Source organism: Acyrthosiphon pisum, chromosome A2, assembly GCF_005508785.2.
Source record: "Acyrthosiphon pisum isolate AL4f chromosome A2, pea_aphid_22Mar2018_4r6ur, whole genome shotgun sequence".
In the NCBI taxonomy this organism is placed as follows: Eukaryota; Metazoa; Arthropoda; class Insecta; order Hemiptera; family Aphididae; genus Acyrthosiphon; species Acyrthosiphon pisum.
The window spans coordinates 37,935,858-37,958,758 of record NC_042495.1 but is presented as its reverse complement, the minus strand read 5'-3'; the positions used below and the strand labels follow the sequence as shown (position 1 = coordinate 37,958,758).

Below are 22,901 nucleotides of genomic sequence, written 5' to 3'. Positions count from 1 at the left end.
GATAATGAATAAAGTATTAACCACAAAGCTGAAAAGTTTGAATGAAGTCCATAGATTGGAATTTGAGTAGGTATACCTATATAGTATGGTAGCATAATTTATGGACATTACATTTTCATATATCTTGTAAAAAAGTTCACTTGATGACTTAAATTAGTATTCTATAATTATTATAAAAAAAACTTTAACTAATTTTGTGATCGACATAGAATTATATACAGGTATTTTAATGTTATAAGTATCCTACGATTGAATTTAAGCTTTTCAATGATATTTTAATATTGTAAACATCTTTTTTCGTATGCTAACAATTTCAAATTTTAAATTTAATTTTAATAAATTAGTAATTTCTTGATTTATAATTTTTTAATTTAGTTTTTAATTAATATAACGAATGTGATGAAAAAAATTCAATTTTATATAAATACTTGAATTAAATAAAGATGCAGAAGAATAACTAGGTAAATATTTCGTACATGGTTATACGTTATGAAACTTATTAGTTTGCTATATACATTGTCGTTTATACGTATTTATAATATGTTAATGGCTAATTGTGTATTCTTAAAAAGCAAAATAGGTACTTATTTTATATTTATATTTATAAACGGGCTTAGCCCAATGGTACAATGTATGACATAATAGTTAACATATAATAGAAATATAAAATAGTGACATTGATAAACTTAAATAAGCTAGATTATAAAATATTAAGAGCTACCTAAGTATAATTAATAAAATGAAAGATGAGAATGAACGAGTGCTCATTCGCCAATCGCATCATACGATCAATCGGATCATTATTTTAGTATGAATTCGACTTGAACAATAATACCTATAAGTTTATTTTAATTAAACTTAATTGGGTTAGGATAAATAGATAGCATACCAAATGTTGTATATTTTCTATTATCGTTCAAAATGATCTAGCATGTTATTACGATTTTGTGATAATATTGAGTTGAATTGTATTATCTTATAAATTATTGTGATTCAAATAATACCTCCCATAATATATAACAAATAAATGTAGACGTGTTTATTAAATAATGTTCATACCCTATATGGCTATATAGGATCGGTATATTATAGTTTTATATATAATACATCGTTTGTTTTCTGTCATAATTTTCATGGCATTGTACCATTTGACATTTCAATAAAATGATGTGAATATTACATCCCGTTATTACGTCTGCAACACTGCTTACACAGACATAAAGTTTGACATAAGAGAATGAGGGTTAGGAAAAAATGTATGGTTAATTTGATATACCAATTATTCATGACTTTTTATTCGGCAATTCGTTCCAGTACTCTGATAAAAATAAGGTTAATAAAAAAATAAAATTACGTTTTGCACTGCTCAGTAGAACAAAGTTAATTTCTATATCATCAGAAAATCTGTTTAATTTTACCTATATAGTATAAAGTTAATTAATACTAATTAATGGTTAAACAAATAGAATCGAAGTAACTTATGCCAAACATTTTCAGCTATTCATAAGTTTTAGTTGAATAATCATCAATTGGTTGGTTAAATCAAGGTATATTTTTGAAAATATTGTATTGTCATTTTTTTGTTTTCTCAAAATATGTAGATTATGCAATTATCTTTTGATTTATTGATTTACTGATTTTTATTTCATTTATTTTACATTTATTGCTATTTTTTATTTTTCTAAACATTGATATTATTAATGATTCTAAATATTAAAATAATAAAAATTAAAACAAAATTAAGTACCTACCCCCTTATTTGATAATTATTGTAAATGTGCCTATTAACATTTTTTTTCTTTCAAAAGTGGTTTACATAAATTGAACACCACCTTAGATATTAAAGTATTATAAGCATAGATTGATATTAATAAATATTTTCTAAAATTTAAGTTTAAAAAAAATATTATAGGTATATTGGTTCAGGTTTTTTCTCTTTTTACAAAAAAAATGTATATAGTAAAATATCTTTTATAGGTTTTATAATACATTTTTTTTTTTTAAATTAATTAAAACGGAAGAAATAATATATAATCTCATTAAATATGATACGTTCAGGGAATAGGTGTTTTTAAATCTCCCTGAGACTGTTAAATCGACTCTATGAATTGAAATTTGACATACTTTCAATTGCATTACCGGATGAAAGGAAGATATTATCATAAAGGTAAATAATAAACTCGAGCGTAACGTATACCCACCCAAATTTATTTATTTTTTGTCAGCTTTTACGTCAAATGACACGTAATATTATTTCCTACCTTCTATTTTTGAATCTACATTTTTACCACAATATTTTTCTACCCACTTGAACACCATCGTCGCATGTACAATATTCTTCCATTGTTCATCGGGCGTTTTTCATAACAGCAGAATATGGTTCATTGTACACAATCATTATACCCAGGAAAGCGGGGCGAAGAGCCATACATAATAATAATAAATCCGAAAAACGCATTACCCTCGGTTAGGTAAGGTGAAAAAAAATCATTACTTGTATATAATAATATGATGTCGGTATATAGGACATGGGTATCAAGTAGTTTATACTGTACGTGTGATGTATAATATGGTATTTGGTAGGTATGTATATAAAAAGAGTCGTCCACACATGTCAATCTTAGTACAACGTCTATAGTCGTACTTAAAAATACACTAAGTAAATGAAAATCTAGTGACACATATGACAATAAATCGGAAAAATTACGAACAAAGGAATGTACCTATTAGATATTACGTTGGGCTTCGACAACAGCGAATCCTTACGGGGTAAATCACCTGCAAGTGTGTAACTTTAAGCTACTGTTATGGCAATAATAATAACGATAATAATGATAATAATAATAAAAAACACAATATAGGTACACAATAGGCATTATACGGGCACGTGTTTATTTGTGAAATTTGACTTTACATTTCCTGTCTGTATTTATAATTAACTGTAAAATCATTTACTAAATTACATATCTTACGATTTACAATAATCTCCACCTCAATATTCTGATGCATATAATATATATATATATGCATATTATATTCATATAATATAATATATTTATTTTTTATAAACAAATATAATGAATTCATTTTTAAAAATTGTTTTATCATGAACGTTTATTTGAATAAGTAAATTGTTAAGTATTAAGTTCATTCATTATATCCAATTGTATCAAATTAATTGTGCATAAATAATCAATAAAAATCAATAGTAATTTATTTATATTGAAGTCGAGAGCAAGATTGGTGTATTATTTTAAAACTTAAAAAGTAGGATTAGTTTTTTCCTTTTTTTAAGTTACGTTGTAGATCGTTTGATAATCTCAAAGGTTCTATATTAAAAAAAGGATTCCCTTTTTATTTCAGCTATTTTTCGTGTATACCCAACTGGGAGAACTTATTTGTGGGTTTTATTAGTTTTGTGAAGGATAGATACAGACTAAGAAAAATAATATGTTGGTGATTCGTTCGCTTAAAAATAAATTGTTTGTTTGATATAATATATTATAATATTTTTATTTCCATTATATAATGTTATTATATTATATGATCATACAAACCTGAGTAATAAAACTTAATTAAAAACATTTGACGGAAATAATACTTTGAAGTTTATACTTGATCTGAAAAAAATATACATTGAATAATTCATCAGAAATTCATTACAAATAAATTATTTTATCCAGTTGTAGTCCTGTGAATTGATTATGTAGGTACTCATTAAAAATAAGAAATAACGATTTTAGTATATTTTTTGTATACTTTTTTCATTACCAATACATTTTTTTTTTCATACATTTTGTTTAAATCTGATTTCTTGCTGTTATTTGTTTGTTGTATCAATTAAGACATTTAATGTTCGTACTTATATTTTCAAGCTAATATATATGAAACCATATTATATAAAATGTAATTTGTGATATTTGTACATTTTTATTCCTTAAAATAGGTACTTATATTAGTTATATTTAAATAGTTAAGATCTTACATTAGATAGTTTACAATCGTTAAGAAATGTACCATATGTAATTTGGAAGTAGAACTTATGTAGAACAGTTTTTGCAGAGATCGATCAAGTTAATACCTTTGTAGGTAAGTCTGTATTATTAATTCATCTATATATCTTTACTAAATGTTGTTTTATCATTTATTAATCTTATATCTGTGAATTAATCATTAATTAATCATTATGATGCTATATATAATATACTATATCACTAGCTGAGCTGCCTTTCAACCTATAATGGTTCTTGTTGATTAACCGATGAGTTTGTTAAAGACAATTTGACTAATGATCAAAGTGTTGGAGAAAATTATTCAACTGTTTGGTGCTCCCCCAACTTCCCTATTCTCTGTGAAATTGTCCGAAGTTTTGCTGGTAGAAATTATACGCCTCATAGTGTGGTGTAGAATAGCAAAGTTCGACGACGTAAGGACCTCTAAAACATCAATTTTCATACCCGTTTCCATGTGAGTGGTTCTTTACCGCCACAGTTGTTGACAGCACAAACGGGCACTTTCTAGACAGATAGAATAAAATATGTAGTTATTATACCTATCCTAAAAAAAATACTATGATTAATGTCTCCAAGTTGTATACATTTTAATAAAATTAAATGTTTCGTCTACCATGAAATGTGGACGGATTGTGTGTTATGTTTCCGGATCAATGACGTGGATATAATTTCAAGTGAAAAACAACCCAAAACTTTTTTTCCAGGACGAGATCATTCTATAAAACGAGAATTAAACAAATACATGATGATATGAAATAGGTATTTTACAATTATTTGTAGGTACATTTTTAATTTTGAGGAATTATGTGGGGACATTAGTAAGTTTGTTAAAGCAAGTAAAAGTTTTTGGTAACCAAATAGGTTTAAATAAAAAAACACTGAACTTGTAATCTCAAACTCACAAAAAAACAATGAAATTTATTTGTAATGATTAATAACTTAATGTCCACGGATTATAAAAAATAAAATGGTTTTTCAATAATATCAACAATACAAAATGTGTAATTAACAATTATATCCTGTTCCTATAATATAATATAATATAATATACATTACACGTAAAAATTCTTCATATTACAACGATGTTGAAATTATTTACCAGTAAATATTAGTCCGTATTAAATATATAATTATAAATAGTTAATCAATTTTCATATTCTAAATAAATATGGAAATTAATACACTAATTTTTTTTAAGTTCATATTATTTTAACTTTTAATTAGGTAACAAAATAAACAGGATTATGTTGTTATTATTTCTTTTTCATGCTTTCATACGGTAAAATGTTTGAGATTGTTTTGTGCTTCAACAAAAATATTATAAGAATGGAACTATATTTGTAACGTTGTAATCCTGAAGGTTAGGTATACATTAGGTATACCATTTGTTTTGTATATGTTTAAATTATATTTTATGAATCTTATATTACTTTATAATTGTTAAATATTAGTGCTTATTACTATGTAGTACCTTATTAGATTCTGATATACGATATGTACATATTATCATGTTTGGGAACTAGTAGGTAAAAATAATAATAATAAAAATTAAAATTAAAAAGATTAATTTAATATTGCTATTTACTTTATTCTAACTGTGAATACAATAAAACTAAAAAATCATTTTTTTTATGAATGTCACATAGTTTAAAGATTGTAAGCAAATCGAGTTTTGCTGATTAAGTTGATCCGAGAAAATTCGAAAACTAATTATTAATTATTGTATTATATTTTTAATTATATTTTATACAATTGTATAATATTTTTAAATATTTTATTAGTTTATATTTTGATAGAACTTTTGTCACCCCAGCAAATTAAATGTTCGATGCTACTCATTTATACAAAATATAATAAATGATTACTATTTGCTTTTTTCAAGAGGGTGCATGATTCATAATTAGTGTATAAATTGTGCTACATAAATATTTGAAGTTAAAATGTCTACAATTGTTTACATTTTAAAGACACGTAGGTTTTCTTAACCATTGTTTTACTAAACTATTTTATTTTTTTTTTGTTATTTTTCATTAATTCATTGTAGATTGATTAGAGTTGTTAATTAGAGGCGTTGTAGATACAGTTTTTTGAGCATTGTACTTTGATTTTAAGCTCTAAATCATGAATTAGTTATGTGGTTGTATATTTAGTCAATTCAACGAATTACCCAAACTTTGTTTAGAATTATTAATTGATTTAGAAGTTTGTACATTAAACGAATACAAATTCATGGTAAAAATAATCTGGAGTCCTTAATCCCTATTATAATACCAAAGAAAACAATTATGAACTATGAATATACACGTGAAATGTAAATGTTGGTATTGTAGTAAAATGTAAATACTTACGGAAGTTTGAAAACTATTTCTATACAAAGTATTTAGCACCAAAGAGGGCAAAAGACAACATATAATATTCTATGTATATTTTAATTTAGAAATATATTGATAAATGTCGAACCGGTGTATACCTAATACCGGCTTGAGTGTTTTACTATATAGGGTTGGAAAGAGGAATGTGTCCTATAATACTTGAACAAGAGTGCAGTTGCTTGTATTTGTGTATTGATTACGTAATACGCATCAGCATATTATTTTAGGGAATTATTTGGAAATATAATATAGATTATAGAGTATGATACGGTAATATCGCATATTATGTTTCTACTTAGTAAACTTATATAGTATAATATAGGTATATACAATTAATATAACAACGGTTCAGTAATCTTATTATTATTAATGTGAAAACAAGTTTTAACATAATTAAACTAAAATCCAAAAGAAGTACTTACTCGAGTTTGAATAGAAAACAATACATTTTGTATAGGTATTAAATTAATATTGTGTGTAGGTATAGATGTGTTTATTATTGATTTTTATTCATAACAATATTTTGTTTCATTAAACATTTTTTATTGTTTGATCGTCACATTATATTTCTGGAAGATTGAAAATTATATTTAGTTGATGTTTGCCCAAATACTTCCGACGTAATTTAAAAAAGAATGTTTTTAGCATTTAAAATATCGAACAGTTTTTGTAGCGGAAAATTAATATTTCATCCCGTTGCTTTAAGGTTAAGTGTATATTATTATATATTATACATGTTCCACAAAAATTGTTATATAAACGCCGCGTTAACCTGGTACGTCGATGCCAATTTTCCTCATGCCCCAATTCAGACATACGTCATTATATAGATAAGAAAAAATAAGTTGGAAAAGAAAACAGTAATTTTTTTCATGACCAATACCTATATCCATTATGTGGCTCTACTGCACGGATCTCAATGCATGTAAACACGTATTCCATTTACGACAGGAGACCCTACGAAGATTGTATAGAACAGGTAGGGACTGTTGACCGGAAATTCGTTTAGTGCAATGTCCGGTGCCTCCCCTCGCACAATACCGCATTATGCCCTTCCCATAATAATCAGTTAATAGCCATCGCGTGGTAATGCATTATTCATGGGCGTTTTTATTTTTTATTATTAACCACTGTTTTACCTATATATAAATGTATACACATTATTATAATATATGCTATTGTTGTCGTAAAAACCCAGTTTTCCGTGCCCTGCATTTAAGATGAATCGAAAGAGAGTTCAATAAAACTGAAATTTTACTTTATTGATAGTTTTTCAAGAATAAAACAAACCAGAGTGTTGTGCAGGTGCAAATCCGACACCTGGTCCGTTTTTTTCAGTTCGATTTACCGGTCTGTGCACCACACCCACACGCAATCCGGTGTCAGATACGCTTTGATTATTGAACATTCATTCTCACTTTAAACGCTAAATTTTCATTATCCAGACGGCTGCAAGCTACCTATAATGTATAGTGCTTAGAATACATTAATATTCGTTTAGCACAGGTTGAAAAATGCGTAGTTAGTAAAACCAGTAGGTTCAAACGTTTTTTTGTCATTATTATTATTATTGTGTGTTTGTGATTTATCTTTAAGAGGTTCTGAATTTCTGATTCCAATTTTAAAAAAATACCTAATAATTTTCAACACTTTTAACAATCAATTTGTATAACATAAAATAATTTACTTACTTAACGTCGAGCTGTTTTGTTTTATAAGACATTTTTTAAATAAATGAAATGATTAATAATTACCTATATATGTAATTTAAATAAGACAACAACGTAATAGTTTATTCTATTATTTTGATTGATAATCCTGGCCCTGCTAAATTTATTTTAATTTCATCCTAACGTATACTGTTGCAGTTGCAACGTAAATGTCTTAATGAGCAAAACGATATAATTTATATTAAATCTCTTATTTATGAGCGGGGCATAAAGTTTTATCTTAACTTAAACTAAATAATATAAAAACTGAATGAGTTTATTCACATTAGTTTTTTTAAATTATTTGTTCTCATAATATTTATGATAATAATTAATATTCATAACTTATATTATAAAAATAATGAATAAAAGATCAAATTAATATAAAAAAAATATCCAAATAACATTGGTTTAACTACCTTTTACTATTAAGTGCACGACCCTTTGTGTAGTGTATAATCATACCTATATAATATGTCAAAACAAAATTGTTTATTAGGTTATATAATTTATTTATGATAAAATCTTATACAGTAGCATATAGAGGTGATTTTTCTTAGAAATGTTACAATTTTCTATGTTATTTTAAATGTCTAACGACATTGATTTATTCAATGTTTGAGTATTATATTTTTGAACAGCTCATTGAATTTTATAAACATTATAAAACCCTAACAATTTATGTAATAAAGACTGACAATTGTATGAGATATAAATTTGATGTTGACATCTTTGATCATTAAACTGTGAAAGATAATTTGGTGTATTAAAATATATTATTTTTCAATTGTTGTATAGGTTAAAGGAAATATAAATATATATTTGATAGTTTCTTTAGAAAAATCTGTTTTTCACAACAAGATAGTCTGTTTTTTTTATTGAAAATACATATATAATTAACATATTATATAAGACTTATTAGTTATTAGTTACCTATCATACTAATCAATATTACAATATAATATGTATTATGTATATTATTATTTATTGTATCCACTAGCATGTGTATGTATTAATATAATATACAATTTATGTATACATTTATTATAATAAATTATAATTTTTCATTAGGGTCATATATACACATGTAATTTGCTATAATATTATAATTCATTGGCTAGGTGCCTATAGGTATTAGTTATTAGTTACTTATTATATACGATTACTATTTTAGAGATATTGTGTTTAAAATGTTCATGTTCAATGCAAATAACAAATATCTGATTGGAGATCAAAAAATTGGGTAGGGTATAGTTAGCTTAATTATGTTATTAATTTTCACTAAAAATACATTAGATACACATCGGATATGATCAGTTTGAATATAATGATAAATTGCCTGAGTCTTGGCAACATATCAATTTTATTGTCCAAACTCCAAATCCTCTTCAAAATCTAAAATACTTTGAATGGAATTTTATCACATATTTCGGAAATAAGATTAAATGTTAGAATAAATCATGTTTCAGTTAAGTGTTTACGTTTCTGTCGTCAAAATAACAACGAAGCGATTGCATTTTAAATTTGATTGTCTGAAAGATAACCTTGTCTCTATTAATAGGATGTTAAATTTTCATTTTTCAAAATTACATCAGATTTTAAAATAATAAGAATACAATTACGCAGGAATATTACTTGATCATATTATATCGACGCCCCAGATCAAAACTGCAACAACCCAAATAATTGGTTTGTTGGGTATAATGTGTTTTCTATATTGTTTCTCTATGTAACGTAATGTAAATCATAATTTTGAAAATGCTCTCTCGTGGTCAATAATTTAACTATATTTTATTGTGTTCTTGAACTGAAATCGTTACAAGATCGTCTATAAGATGGTGTACATAACTTGAATTTGTTATAACTCGAGTTGTTGCAGTTTTGAAGTGGGGCGTCGATATAACATGCACACAATAATACATTTATAAAAACAGTTTTTAATAAGTTATTCGTTTTTCAATCTATGCATTTGGTTGGAGGTAATTTATTTTATGAATTCAACATTATACATATTTTTCAAGTATAATTGTATTTTTACAATGTAAAAACTCATAACGCTTTATATTAAGTTTTCACGATAAATATTTATAACTACATTGAGAATACCTCCGTTACATTATGCATTATACAATGGCCATCCGACGTGCAGTCTTGGAGAATAAAAATAAAATACACCTGTAAGTCTCCGTTACATACATTGTTATTGTTTGATATTTTTTATATTCTAACAATTGGGTATTATTCAGATTTCAGACCGAGTTGTTATAACTGATCTATCAGCTAGATGTTTTCGTTTTTAAATCATATTTCATGGTGTTTAATTTTGTTAGACCAAAATATGTAAAAAAATGCTAGAATTTCAGAACGTAAGTTGTTGGAATCATGAGAATTTCTATAAAATGTATTATACATACTAATATTTTGTGTTTGTTTCACCGACCTTGAGTGCACCTTAAAAAGGATTAACATACCTTCGTTTACGTATAAAATAAAGGAACAGTACACGTTACAATTTCCATTATTATTATTACCTAACTTATAATAGACGTCTCGGTTGTAAGTATATAATTTTAATATAGTATATGATATACGTATTAATATACGTACTCCACAATATGCCCCTTGTGGCTTTTGCTTTTCATGATTCAACATTTACCAAAGTCATTGTTGTTTTTTTTTATAAAATAGGTGTCGAAAAATATTATTTAATGACATTTTTTAGTCTATAAAGCCTTTACTGAGTCATAGAGGGCATTATTGTCATATATTAGCATTCCATTGATTTGGACTTCTACTATTATTTCAGATATTGCCTAACTACACTATAGTAATAATACTATTATAAAGCTTATAAAACAAACACTTTTTGAACGTGTTCAGAAGTGGTTTCCATTTTAGTATTGTAAAACTGATTGAGAAAATATAAAGTATAGTTTATTTTTGGTTTAACACCCATTTTACAGACTCATAATAATGATTATGAATCAATTTAGCCACGTTTCGAAATCAGACATTTAGCGTTTTACTATCGTGGTTATTCTCTATCATACTCATACAAATATCGTACTCAGAAAAGATTTCTATTAATATTGGTCCAAACAATAACATGGAAGTTTTGAGATTGAAAGTTTTGTAAATGTATACGGTATGTTTCATTACGGGTTTGGAGTTAATTTTACTTGGATAAGTGCTCAACTGATTGTTTTGTATCTTTAATACTCAATTATTTTATACAACACAATATGTAAAACTGCCAAATAAGGGTATTTTATATTATTAATGCATGTCATTATGTATCTTATTGTTCTGAACAATCCTTTAGTAGCACATGTGCGCATACATTCATGAAAACTGTACATGATTTTAGAACTTTAATAACTAAACTTATAACTTTAACTTTGCAAAAAGTTTTGAGCTTACATGCAATTAATAGGTACGCAATAGTTAACACGGAGATGCTTGAAATGTTAAATTTTCGTTAAATTCTATTTAAAATATGTATTGCAGTCGTCCCGTACTCGATATGACGTGTCCTTCTATAATATCCATTGATGTATAGGTATGTTATTCATTGAAAGTTAATTAATACTAAAACTTGCATTATTTTTTGTGCGAAGTTTCAAAACAACAGCAAAATTATTGTCTTTTTTAAAAAACTTGTGCTTCTCTTCGGGTTTAACCATTATTAGACTTAAAATCGTGTGGTAACGGAATTAAAAATTCAAATTCAAATTAAGAAACTCATCACTCACCTATGATTTAATTTACTGAACAATTGCTATCTATTTAAATCATAATTAATGAGTAATATGTGTATCTAACAAATTTTAATTATTAAATACATTTTCATACAAAAATTAATTATTGGAAGCTTTTAAAATGACTCCGATATAGACGTTATTGTTTATAACGATTGGACCCGACTTGTCATCTATAGCTTGTCGTTCCGCACAGAATCTAAATTGAACCATCTAAAATTTACTTGTTCTACTATAATATAATGCGTGTTTTCAGTTATGCACTTAAAAAATATTTACGCGTAGATACACTATTCAAAATGATATAATAATATTATATTATTACTGCATAGATACAATAAAATATAATAATGCTTTGAAATATTAAAATTACAAAATAGCTATTTTATTTTATTGTGAATTGGAACTTGAAAAAACACTTGTATTCATTAGACTGTAAAAATAAATATCATTAATTTTTTTGATACTTGAAGTCTAAGTAATTGTATACGATGGGTAACATAAATTTTAACTTGTATACGTGAAATTATTTTTCCTTAACGCATACAATGAATGGCTAAGAGCTGTTGAGCAATAATTTATGATTCGCGATTTTTCCAAAACAAACAACGTTATTCGCAGAAATATAAGCGTTATACAACGCGTTATTTTTAGTTAATTTAATAATATTAGGCAGGTTATGTTTTCATGGAATATTTAAAAAAACATCTTAAAACATTAAAAGATTTAAGCATAACCATTTTTGCTTTGATAAGTTTAAAAGCTATAATAAGCATGTAACATAATTAAACATTTAAACATAATTCACTTAGTCGTAAGTTATTTAGAAAATATTTATTTTAATTGTAAAATTATATACGTATTTATCTTTAATTTTTACATACATTTCTTGGGTTCCACAAAAAATTTAATTTTGGAAAATAATTGTTTTAAAGATATCTTTACTGTAGATAATTATTATAATCTGCCGTCATTTACCTAAACTTAAAATAAAAACTTTTGTATTTTGTATTTCTTAAAAATCTATAATAGCCTATTTCAAAAGATGTTTAATGTAAATGTTTTGAAAGCTTGATTATTAATTTCTTTGAAATATAAATATTTATATAGTAAATTCTTAAGTTTAGGTAAGAGGCACGTAAAGAAGAATGTATTATATAGTAGATGAGCGGATATTTACGAAGACAAACATGACGATGTAACCTTTATGTATAATACATAGTTATCATTCATAGTACCTATCTCGATTATATTCTACAAACACAAAGTTTATTAATGAACAAGCATTAAAGATTACTTCAACAGCAAAATTTTGATTAGTTTGCGCCTTGCGGTAAAGTTTTCTTAACTTATAACAGCCTGTGGCTATACTTATTTATCATCTATATTTATATGGATTTTTTTTAAAAGTTTAAAATTAATCATTTCAGAATAAAATTGTATAATTTTATGTCGGTAAGGTAAATCTTTGAGTTGTACTTTCTACTTATAATGTTACCTATTGCAATATATTATATGTATAAGTACACTGTACACGTACATTTTTAAAATTTAACTTAAAAATACAAATCACTAAAACAGTGAATGTATTGTTTACACTGTGGTTAATAATAATTTTAAAAGTGTATTTTGTTGTTAGAGGACGAAGACAACAATACTGAGTAACTGTTTAAATTGCATTCATTGACATTTTAGACCATATAATAAATAGCAAACTATTTTTAAAAATTGTCCTAGACGAAGTAAAAAAAATCAACAGCATTGGCTACAAATTTGCAGTGCCAAGTATTTTTGGAAAGTATGAATCAGTTCCATACTTGGCTCTATGCAAAAACAAAGATATTTTCTCACAATCAGTCATTACACATTAGTGTATGAATTAGGGATGGCTCCAGGAGACAAGCATTTCGCCTCAATCCAGAGCTTACACCAAACACATACATAATTCCAAATTTGTTTAAATAAATATTTAATTTAATCATTTAGTTATATAGGAAAATCGACATAATACCTACCTAGAATAATTATTGCAAATAATGTAACTATTTTTTTCTAAATATAAATCGTATGGCTATTATACTCATTTAACACACGACATCAATACAGCAAAATAAATACATGTTAATACAAAATATATAAGTATAACAAGTCATAAAAATCACATATAATCAACAAAAATAATATAAATCACTACAATTTAATGTCTAATTTGGGTATCCACTTAACGGCTCTCTCTGTTAGGTCTATAAATTATCTGTAAATATTGAATAGCGTTTACATTTTGTAGTTTAATAAGCTACACGGATACTGGACATTTTAAGTAAATAAGTATACGTAGGACGTAGATATATAAATAATAAAATATAGATTGTTTTATACTTAAAGTTATTTTTATCTCTTTTTAAAATATCGTGTTAATTTTAAATAATTTAAGTAAACCATATAACACATAGGTAAATACATAATATGATAATGGACTTACTTAGTAGTTAGTACGACCTGCCCACCAAAAATTAGAATACAGAAAAAAATTGTATATTTTTTATCAAACATTTGTTATTAAAACATTCATGATTACCAAATAATATAAGTCTTAGTATGATATTATTATGATTGAGTATAAAAATACTAGAAAAGCGTCGTTTAAAACTTTATGACGTTAATCTTATAAAAAAGGTTTTCTTTACATTTTATTTAACATGGCTGAAAAAAAATTGAAATACATTAGCATTAATAATTAAAATATTCTATAAATACATTTTAAATGTTTCTTGTTAAAAAAATCGTGTAAAAAAGAAGAAGTATTATATGTTTTTATTTATAATTAAAAATTGTCAAGAAAAGAAAAAAAGTATAAGGTGATAGTTACGTAAAGCAGCTATGAATACCCTTCAAGGGAAAGTTTATATCTTCTACTGATGGGACTTCCACTCTTTTGGCAGACTTAATGGAATATAATAATATTGTAATATATACCTATACAACAATAGCGTTGCTGTGGTAACGAGGTTGGTTCCTCACCTGAGGATCGAATCAAAAAAATCTTGACACTCCTACAGCCTTTGTGCGTTTCGTCTGTTTAACCCCTCATTGTACCTATCGGCTTTCATTTCACCGTTTCCACGGGTAGCTTAAGTCTTTTCAGACGTACCAGCTAGGCATCATTATACAATATTACAAACATTAACTCAGATAACTAGATCAGCGGTGGATACAAGATCTCATAGAATTCATAATAATTTAATAAAAATGTGTAAAATAAAATTGTTTAAATAATAGACCGTCGGACATAATAGTATACTTCGGCCTGAAAGCAGAACGTTGTATTTTAATCGAATTTGTATTCACCAATCGTTTATGTCCTTGACGAACAACAATAGGAAAGAGGATTATGTTTTCATTAGGTACATCATATCATAATCATAATCATTGAAAGAGAGAGAAAGGGAGAGTGAGAGGGTGAGAGAGATAGAGTGAATGAGAACGAGAGTAAAATAATTGTTCAGCGTGGACAATAAAATTCAACGGTTCGCAAGTAAATAAGGATTATTAATGAATAGTATAAACTCGTAATAACAACCGTCGTTTCGAAGAAATTCTGAACATTTGTAGGATGTTCGGACGGATTTAGCATAGGTACTATAGGTACCTACTATTATATCATACTTGGTCGGATATAAAACAGCATGTAAGGGGCGACAATGCTCAATTATCTCTACGGGTTGTGGATCCTTATGGGAATGGTGGAGGATGAGTGCGTATTTGGAGGAGCTATATGTGCGACATACGAGAACATTCGAATTTCACAGTTTACGACGATATCGAATATCCAATAATAAAAATATAAATTAATAAAATAATAAGGAACGAAAACAATACAGATACAAACAACTAACATTAGCGCCGCCCATATACACGTAAACACGCGTCGTGATGATATTATAATATAAAAATATCTGAAACGTAACGAAATCTAATGACGTTTTTTATTTATTTTTCGTATTCATTGCACTTTGAGTATTAGCAGCTTCCATACTCTCGTCTCTCAGCCGGAGACAGCTGTCCATGACGTTTCGTCGGAGACCGTCGTTAATACACGCGTGAAATGGATTATAATATTATACCGTTAAATATATTATTCTTACTAACTGCAGCGAATAGCAATACACTCGGTTCTCGGGTCACGTTGTCGCTTTTTTCTCTCGTCATCGACAGTTTTTTTCTTCGAAACGGAAGATCATGATTTTCCACCCCTGATGCGGTGTGTTTGGAGCACTATCATATTTGAAGTTCGACAACTAAGTGGAGAGGGGCATACAAAAAGTTTTAATTAAACTCTTTATGCGAAGGGCCCACATAATCAACCTCTTAAATTTTGTTTTGAACAGCAATTTTTATTTTATTTAAAGTTGATTTCACAATTTTATTATTATAGGTAGGTACGATTATAAAATAAACTTATAATAAACCAAGGCCCAAAACTAAGGTACCCAGATTAATAATAATAAAACCAGGAAATATAAATAAAATATGTACTATTGTCTAAAAAAAAAAACAAAACAACATTTATTATTATTATAAGTTATATTAACACAATATCATGCACCTACCTATGTTATATTATTTCAAGACATTAACACGTTTAAATCGATTATTAATTGTATGTAGGTATATTGAATTTGGTTTTACAAGTTTTCACAGTTCATTTTAGTCCAAGACTAAACTATATAACTCAGAACAACTGGATACTTACATTATGAGCTAATAAGTAGCAAACATGAACTATTGACAACCTATTATAATTCAGAATATACTGTTCACGGCTCTTATAATTCTTGAAATTATATGTGTCCACTTTTCATTACAAAATGTCAATATATTTATTGAAAATAAAAGTAATTTAATAAAATTTTAAACTATCTAACAATTGACAGAAAATATTATGAAGAAACCGGGGATATAAAATTATAAACTATTAAATAATGTAATGCAATTATGTAAGATATAACATATTATGAATTCCGGGGTCAATATCGAAGTGTCAATGATGATTTTTGGGACACCTTACTTACCCGAGGCTCTCAAGGTGGTGGAGTGGGGGTGATCCAACCATCAACCCTTAAATACGTCACTGGCCTGGAGGGTGAGATAGGTAACGATTGTTTTCCTTCCGGAAAACGTCTACGAGATCGCTTGCCGAGACGACAATATATATTGTATATACTTGCAATAGTACTTAGCTGACGGACAGGATATTAAATTATATAGAGGAGACGCCGAGACGGCGACCAACGGCCGTCGTGTACCACCGGAGAAGCAGCTGTGCACCGACCCATAAATAGCCTATCGGGCCTCATCAGCGCTAGATTAATTATAGCGGCGGCGATGGTGGCGTCGGCTACCTCCGGCCAGAGTGCGCAGGCGGCGGGGAAAAACGACCGCGACCCCGCACCCGTGCAGCGTTTTTTTCGTACGTCGTCGCATAAAGGTTAACGATATGATTGTCGTGTACGATTCGTCATAATAATAATATACACTTTAATACGATCTTATAATAATATTAAAGTATGATTGTAGTCCAGTGTCCCCGCGACAGCGATGTATGCGTTTCCTCGTCGTGTGACGATGGCTGCTGCACCGGTCAGCTGACATCACGTGACGCTCGGTTCCTTTATATTTATTATTCGCCCATTTTTTTATGAATTTTTTCGCTGGTATTTATAAGCCATTTTTTTGTTATATTATACATATTGCGATATTGTTGTCAAAATAGTTATATTATTGTTCGCCAATAGAATTCATCTATACAAAGTTTTTTTCTTCAGATTTATATCCAACCGACCAAGTGTACAATGCGACGGAGCTGTGAATTACAGTACCTAACAAAAATTTAAGACATAAAATAGATTTATAGACATTAGACGTATATATTATACGAACATTTATACGTTTTGGTTTTAATAAATTAAACAAGTATTTATATATTATTGATATGAGCTATTAAACCGCAAGTTCTTAAATTGTGTACCCGTTCACACGCATTAATTATACAAACTCTACCGTTTTATTAGGTAACAAAAGATTAACTTAGTTAATGAACACTTCTTTAATAATTATTGTTTTTCATCGAGTTTTTTATGGATATATTTCTGATATTTTATGTTATCTATTTTAGTTGAAGACTGAGGAGATTTTAATGTGATAATAACTTATTGGAGTCTTATTAGGTAGGCGTAATTCAAATTTAAAGATAATAAAACATTAACCTAAAATTATATAGGTCAAGTCGTCCAGAATATCACAGTTCACGTAGTACCATGTAGTGCATTTCAGGGTGAAAAAATGACTTTCAAATAACGTGCTCCGATTATTATCGACCTCGAAGCAGTGTATAATAAATATAATAATAATAATAATAACTATAACTATATAATATAACCAATGGCGCTGATCTATATTTCATGTTATGGGGGAAAAAAATTCTAATGTTAGACTCCCTATTTAAAAAAAAAAAAAATTAGCTACCTACTCTCGAATAATGCATTATAATCGCGATAATATACTGCCTGGTGACCTGCCATACTCAATACTCATACTAATATTACCTATTTTTTACACTTACCGTTATTGTTAAATTATGATGATGTTTAAATATTAAATACCACTTATGACTGATCACTTATTATCACCCGCCCGCCAACCAGACCCAACAATACCCGTGTTCGGCGCTACTGAATTCATAACAATATTGGAGGTGAACAATTAATATTTCTATGTACTATTCACTATACTGTACTACGTGTTCACATAAAATCATTAGCAGGTGGTTTGACAATATAAAGACATATGATCAGTTATGATATTACTTGGTTACTAACCAATCATCTGGATTGTTTAAAAAAATAGTTTTATCGTTCACGTCACATTTTGTGAGATCACAAATTATATTATTTATATTTTCAGACTTGGAAATAGTGCCTCATCTCCAAGTTATATATTATAATTGTTGACAATATTTACCATATTGTATGAGGTTAGGTAGTTAGGATAATAACATTAATTATGATACCATTCATAGTTTACTGTATGTTTTGAATATTATTGTTTGAACAGCAAATTGTTTTTTTTTTAATTTTTAATTTAGCCTCAACTACTAAGGTTATTAATTACAATATTTACAACAGTAATGCATAAGTTTAATTTATTTTTATACCTATACTTCATTCGCAATATAATAATAGAACTGATTTTTTAAGTTATCAATTCTAATATGATATCAGTATAAGTAAAACATGATAAACATAACTTTCGTTTTCATTGTAAATCTTACCTATTTATTTGTTTTCTTTTAAGTTGGTATAAAATATTAGTAATCATTTTATTTACATTGAGATAATGTAGTTGTGCGTATCGATTCATATAGTATAATAAATAAATAATTATTTACACATATACCACTAAAATAAAATACACCTATAATGTATATATACATATATTTATGTTTTTTATGTTTATATAAATTTTCATTTTTATTTTTTTAACTCGTATTCATTATTGAGACCCATATATGATGATACCGTATACCGCGTATTATATTGTTATATAAAAAAACTTATGTCGTTAATCTTTATAAAAAAAACTAACACATAACTTTTAAACTTCATATAAATTCAAAAATATGGTACAATGTGAATAAAAATTACATTTTATATTAATAACTCAGCTAAAGTTGTATTTTATTTTAAAATTTAATAATACTGTATAAATATAATATTAATATATTAAAATAATTAGGTACGTCTTCTATAAATATCTAGATAGATCTAAACAAAAACATTTTAAAATATGTTTGCAATTTTTTCTAATGCGAAATAATGTTTGCAAATGCATAAACTTAAAATCCTAATATATTGTATTCAATATTAATTATATAATTTGGCTATGTAACCATAACTAGTACCTGTTAATGATACATTTTTTTATACTAATACAATGTGTTTACTATGTAGCTACTTAAGTAGATATAACTTAAATTATTAGTTTTCGATATTTGTGATATAAATTAATAAATCAAGTTCTAGATTCTAATCGAAGTGTAGTTAATGATCACTATCAAAAATTAAAATTGAACATTAACCCAGACAGCATTTTGTAATGATAATATTATAATAGTATTAACATAACGTTATACTAATATTATTCGTTATTAAAATGTTATAATAATATTAATAAATAAGAATTGCTGTCTGGGAATATGTTTCTTTAATGGGGTTATTTTTTATTTATTCTAGTAGCTTACAATATTGTGAGAAATAGAAAAAAATGTTCATATTACAGTTTGAAAAAAAAAATCATGACTATTCTCGTGTAAGCAGAGTTATATTCAAAATCGTTTTTCAAATGCAACGATTTATCATTGTTGTTATTATTATAATTTATAATAATAGCCGAGATAAGCGAAGCAAAACGGGTGCCTGATACAAACAGTTTCTGTATCTTGACCGTGGCTACCCACTTTCAAACATATTTTAGATACATATTTTTTTTTCATCATCAAGTTTTACTTCTAATAGATTTTAATAACTTACTTTCTACATTAACTATAATTCACGCTTCTTCGTATATCTACCAAATAAGTAACATTACAAAAGCAAACATTTAATGGCGTAAATATGAAATATTTTAGTTCTATAATTAAATTAAAATTGTATGGTAAATCATTTTTTATCTTGAGCTTCTAGTATGATTATAGGTGGCAAACAATTATTATATTACGCTATTAATACCTACCTAATATATTCGATTTTATTTTATTTTATTTAATGCACAGGAAAATGAACTACAATAGTTGAAATTACAATAACTTTTAGAGATAGAAAACAGTATACAAGCATTTGCCAATAAATAAAAATTGAAATTGATGTATGCATTAAAAATAGACAATAGCTACATTGTATTTTAGCTTATATCATATTCTATAGTTTTCATTTAATCAGAAAGTACTTTTTGTACACTTTGTAATTTTTCCATTATCTGAGTTGGATCACATTTTAATATATAAAAAGAAATAAAATCAATATAAACATTATAGTTCTTTATATTTAAAGTGTTTTATTTAAACTATGATAAATTATTGCGATTGTCTATGAATAAAAATATAAAATACATGATATAAATGTAATAGGTACTGTATTGTAGTTTAAAATAATAAAATATTATAGATTACTTTCTATTTAATCGTTTACTAAATAGTACGATCAACCAATATAGGTAACAGCTTATTATATTAGTATTATGTATTTACCTAATTCATTAATAAGAAATCCGAGAAACAGTTTTGTTTAGTTTTGCATCTTTGTATAGTTAAGTACCTATAAAATGTTAACCTACAACTCCCGAAGGTTTTCCAACCACTTGGTATCTTTGTAATTTCAATTTTTACAGTTTTGGAATTGACGGAAATATTTTGTTTTTACCCACTTTTTTCTATAAAATTATTGAATTATAATAGGCTACTAGGCTAGTATAGTATTTACCAGATTAGACAGCAGATAAAAATCATTTGTAAACAAAATATTATTTAGTACAATGATTTTTATCACCTATTTTAATATTTTAAGTTAATAGTGTTACGATTTAAGTAATCAATTTTCCATAAGCACTTATTGTAATTTATTAGTAAATTAAAAAAATACTTAAGTTTTTAGTAGTTATCGATGAGGAGGAGCGAGGATAACCGATAATACCTTATTAAGCACTTTTTGTTAAGTAATATAACAATTTTATTTATCGGTTATTAGGATGATGATATTTTTGTTTTCTGTAAAGGTCGGAAAAATAAGTCCGGACACAATTTTACCGTCACCGCTGCAGTGTGTGACGACCGTTACAGAAAACAAAAATATCATCATCCTTATAATTTAATGCTAGGTTGGAGGATGACAATTGATTTTGATAATCAAAAAAAGTCATATTTATACCATGAAATAAAATTAATCTTATTTTTAGTCTCTAATGTGACAAACTATGTTAAAAATAAAAAACTAGTCCAAAAATTAATTGTCTAGTTACAAATAGTGAAATATGGTACTCAATGGATTTTTATCATATTTTATCATGACTGTATTTATTTAAATATTTAGTTTTTGTAATATTTATAGTAACTACTCTTCTTAAGATACAATTTATTACTAAACTTGAAATTAACTTTAGATTCATTATGTTCAAATACAATACAGTTAAATGTAACCAATATTACTTTATGATCATATGAAAAGCTATGTACAACTTGAAATTTAAAATAAATAATTACATACTGATCTGCTTAAAACAGAATATTATATTATTGTGCGTAACAATAAATAAAAAAAATGTTATATATTATTTATTAATTATTTTATAGTAGTTCTGTTTTTAAATATTTAATGTTAAAATATTAAATGGATTCCAAATCTAAATAATGGATATAGAATTTATTATTACCTATATAGTACAGTGAAACCTCCTTATAACGGAAAATCACAATAGTTCCTCATAATCTATATCTCGTATATTTTAGTTTTCATATAACGAACAAATAAGTTGATACCGCGCGATTCCGTTATAAGGAGGTCTTATTGTATATACTTTATATAATATTATATAATATTATTTATTATACTCGTTATACTGCCAGTTACTAGTTACTTTTCTATTAATTGATCACCATAAAATATATTTTAATTCGGTGGAGGAATAAACTATTGTTTTTAACAAGTAATTAATTACAGTTTATACATTTACCATTAATATGTGTTTACAAAATTATTGTTTTTATGTTCAATTAGATACAGCAATTCATCAATTTATTATTTTGAAATTAAAATTAATTTGTATTTGTATATGTTACAGTTCATTGGATCTCTGGATGTTCCCAGGCCAGTGAACCGAGTCGAAATAGTAGCAGCCATGAGGCGGATTAGAGTAAGTGTTTTATAGACGTTTCTCCCCCAAGCCTTAGCCACTTCCAGGATTTTAACATTTTCATTGAAGTGGCCTACCAGTTATACT

At 26.6% G+C, this 22,901-nt stretch overlaps 1 protein-coding gene across 3 annotated transcripts in view; it reads left to right on the top strand.

Annotated features, from left to right (window-relative positions):
- The window catches only part of LOC100161824 (carboxyl-terminal PDZ ligand of neuronal nitric oxide synthase protein), a 56,858-nt gene that overhangs the window by 12,957 nt on the left and 21,000 nt on the right, over positions 1-22,901 (top strand). For all 3 annotated transcript variants that reach the window (XM_003242163.4, XM_003242164.4, XM_029490230.1), the window contains exon 2: positions 22,743-22,814. In XM_003242163.4, coding sequence (XP_003242211.1) covers positions 22,743-22,814 — 72 coding nt within the window. The remainder of the gene's footprint in view (positions 1-22,742; positions 22,815-22,901) is intronic.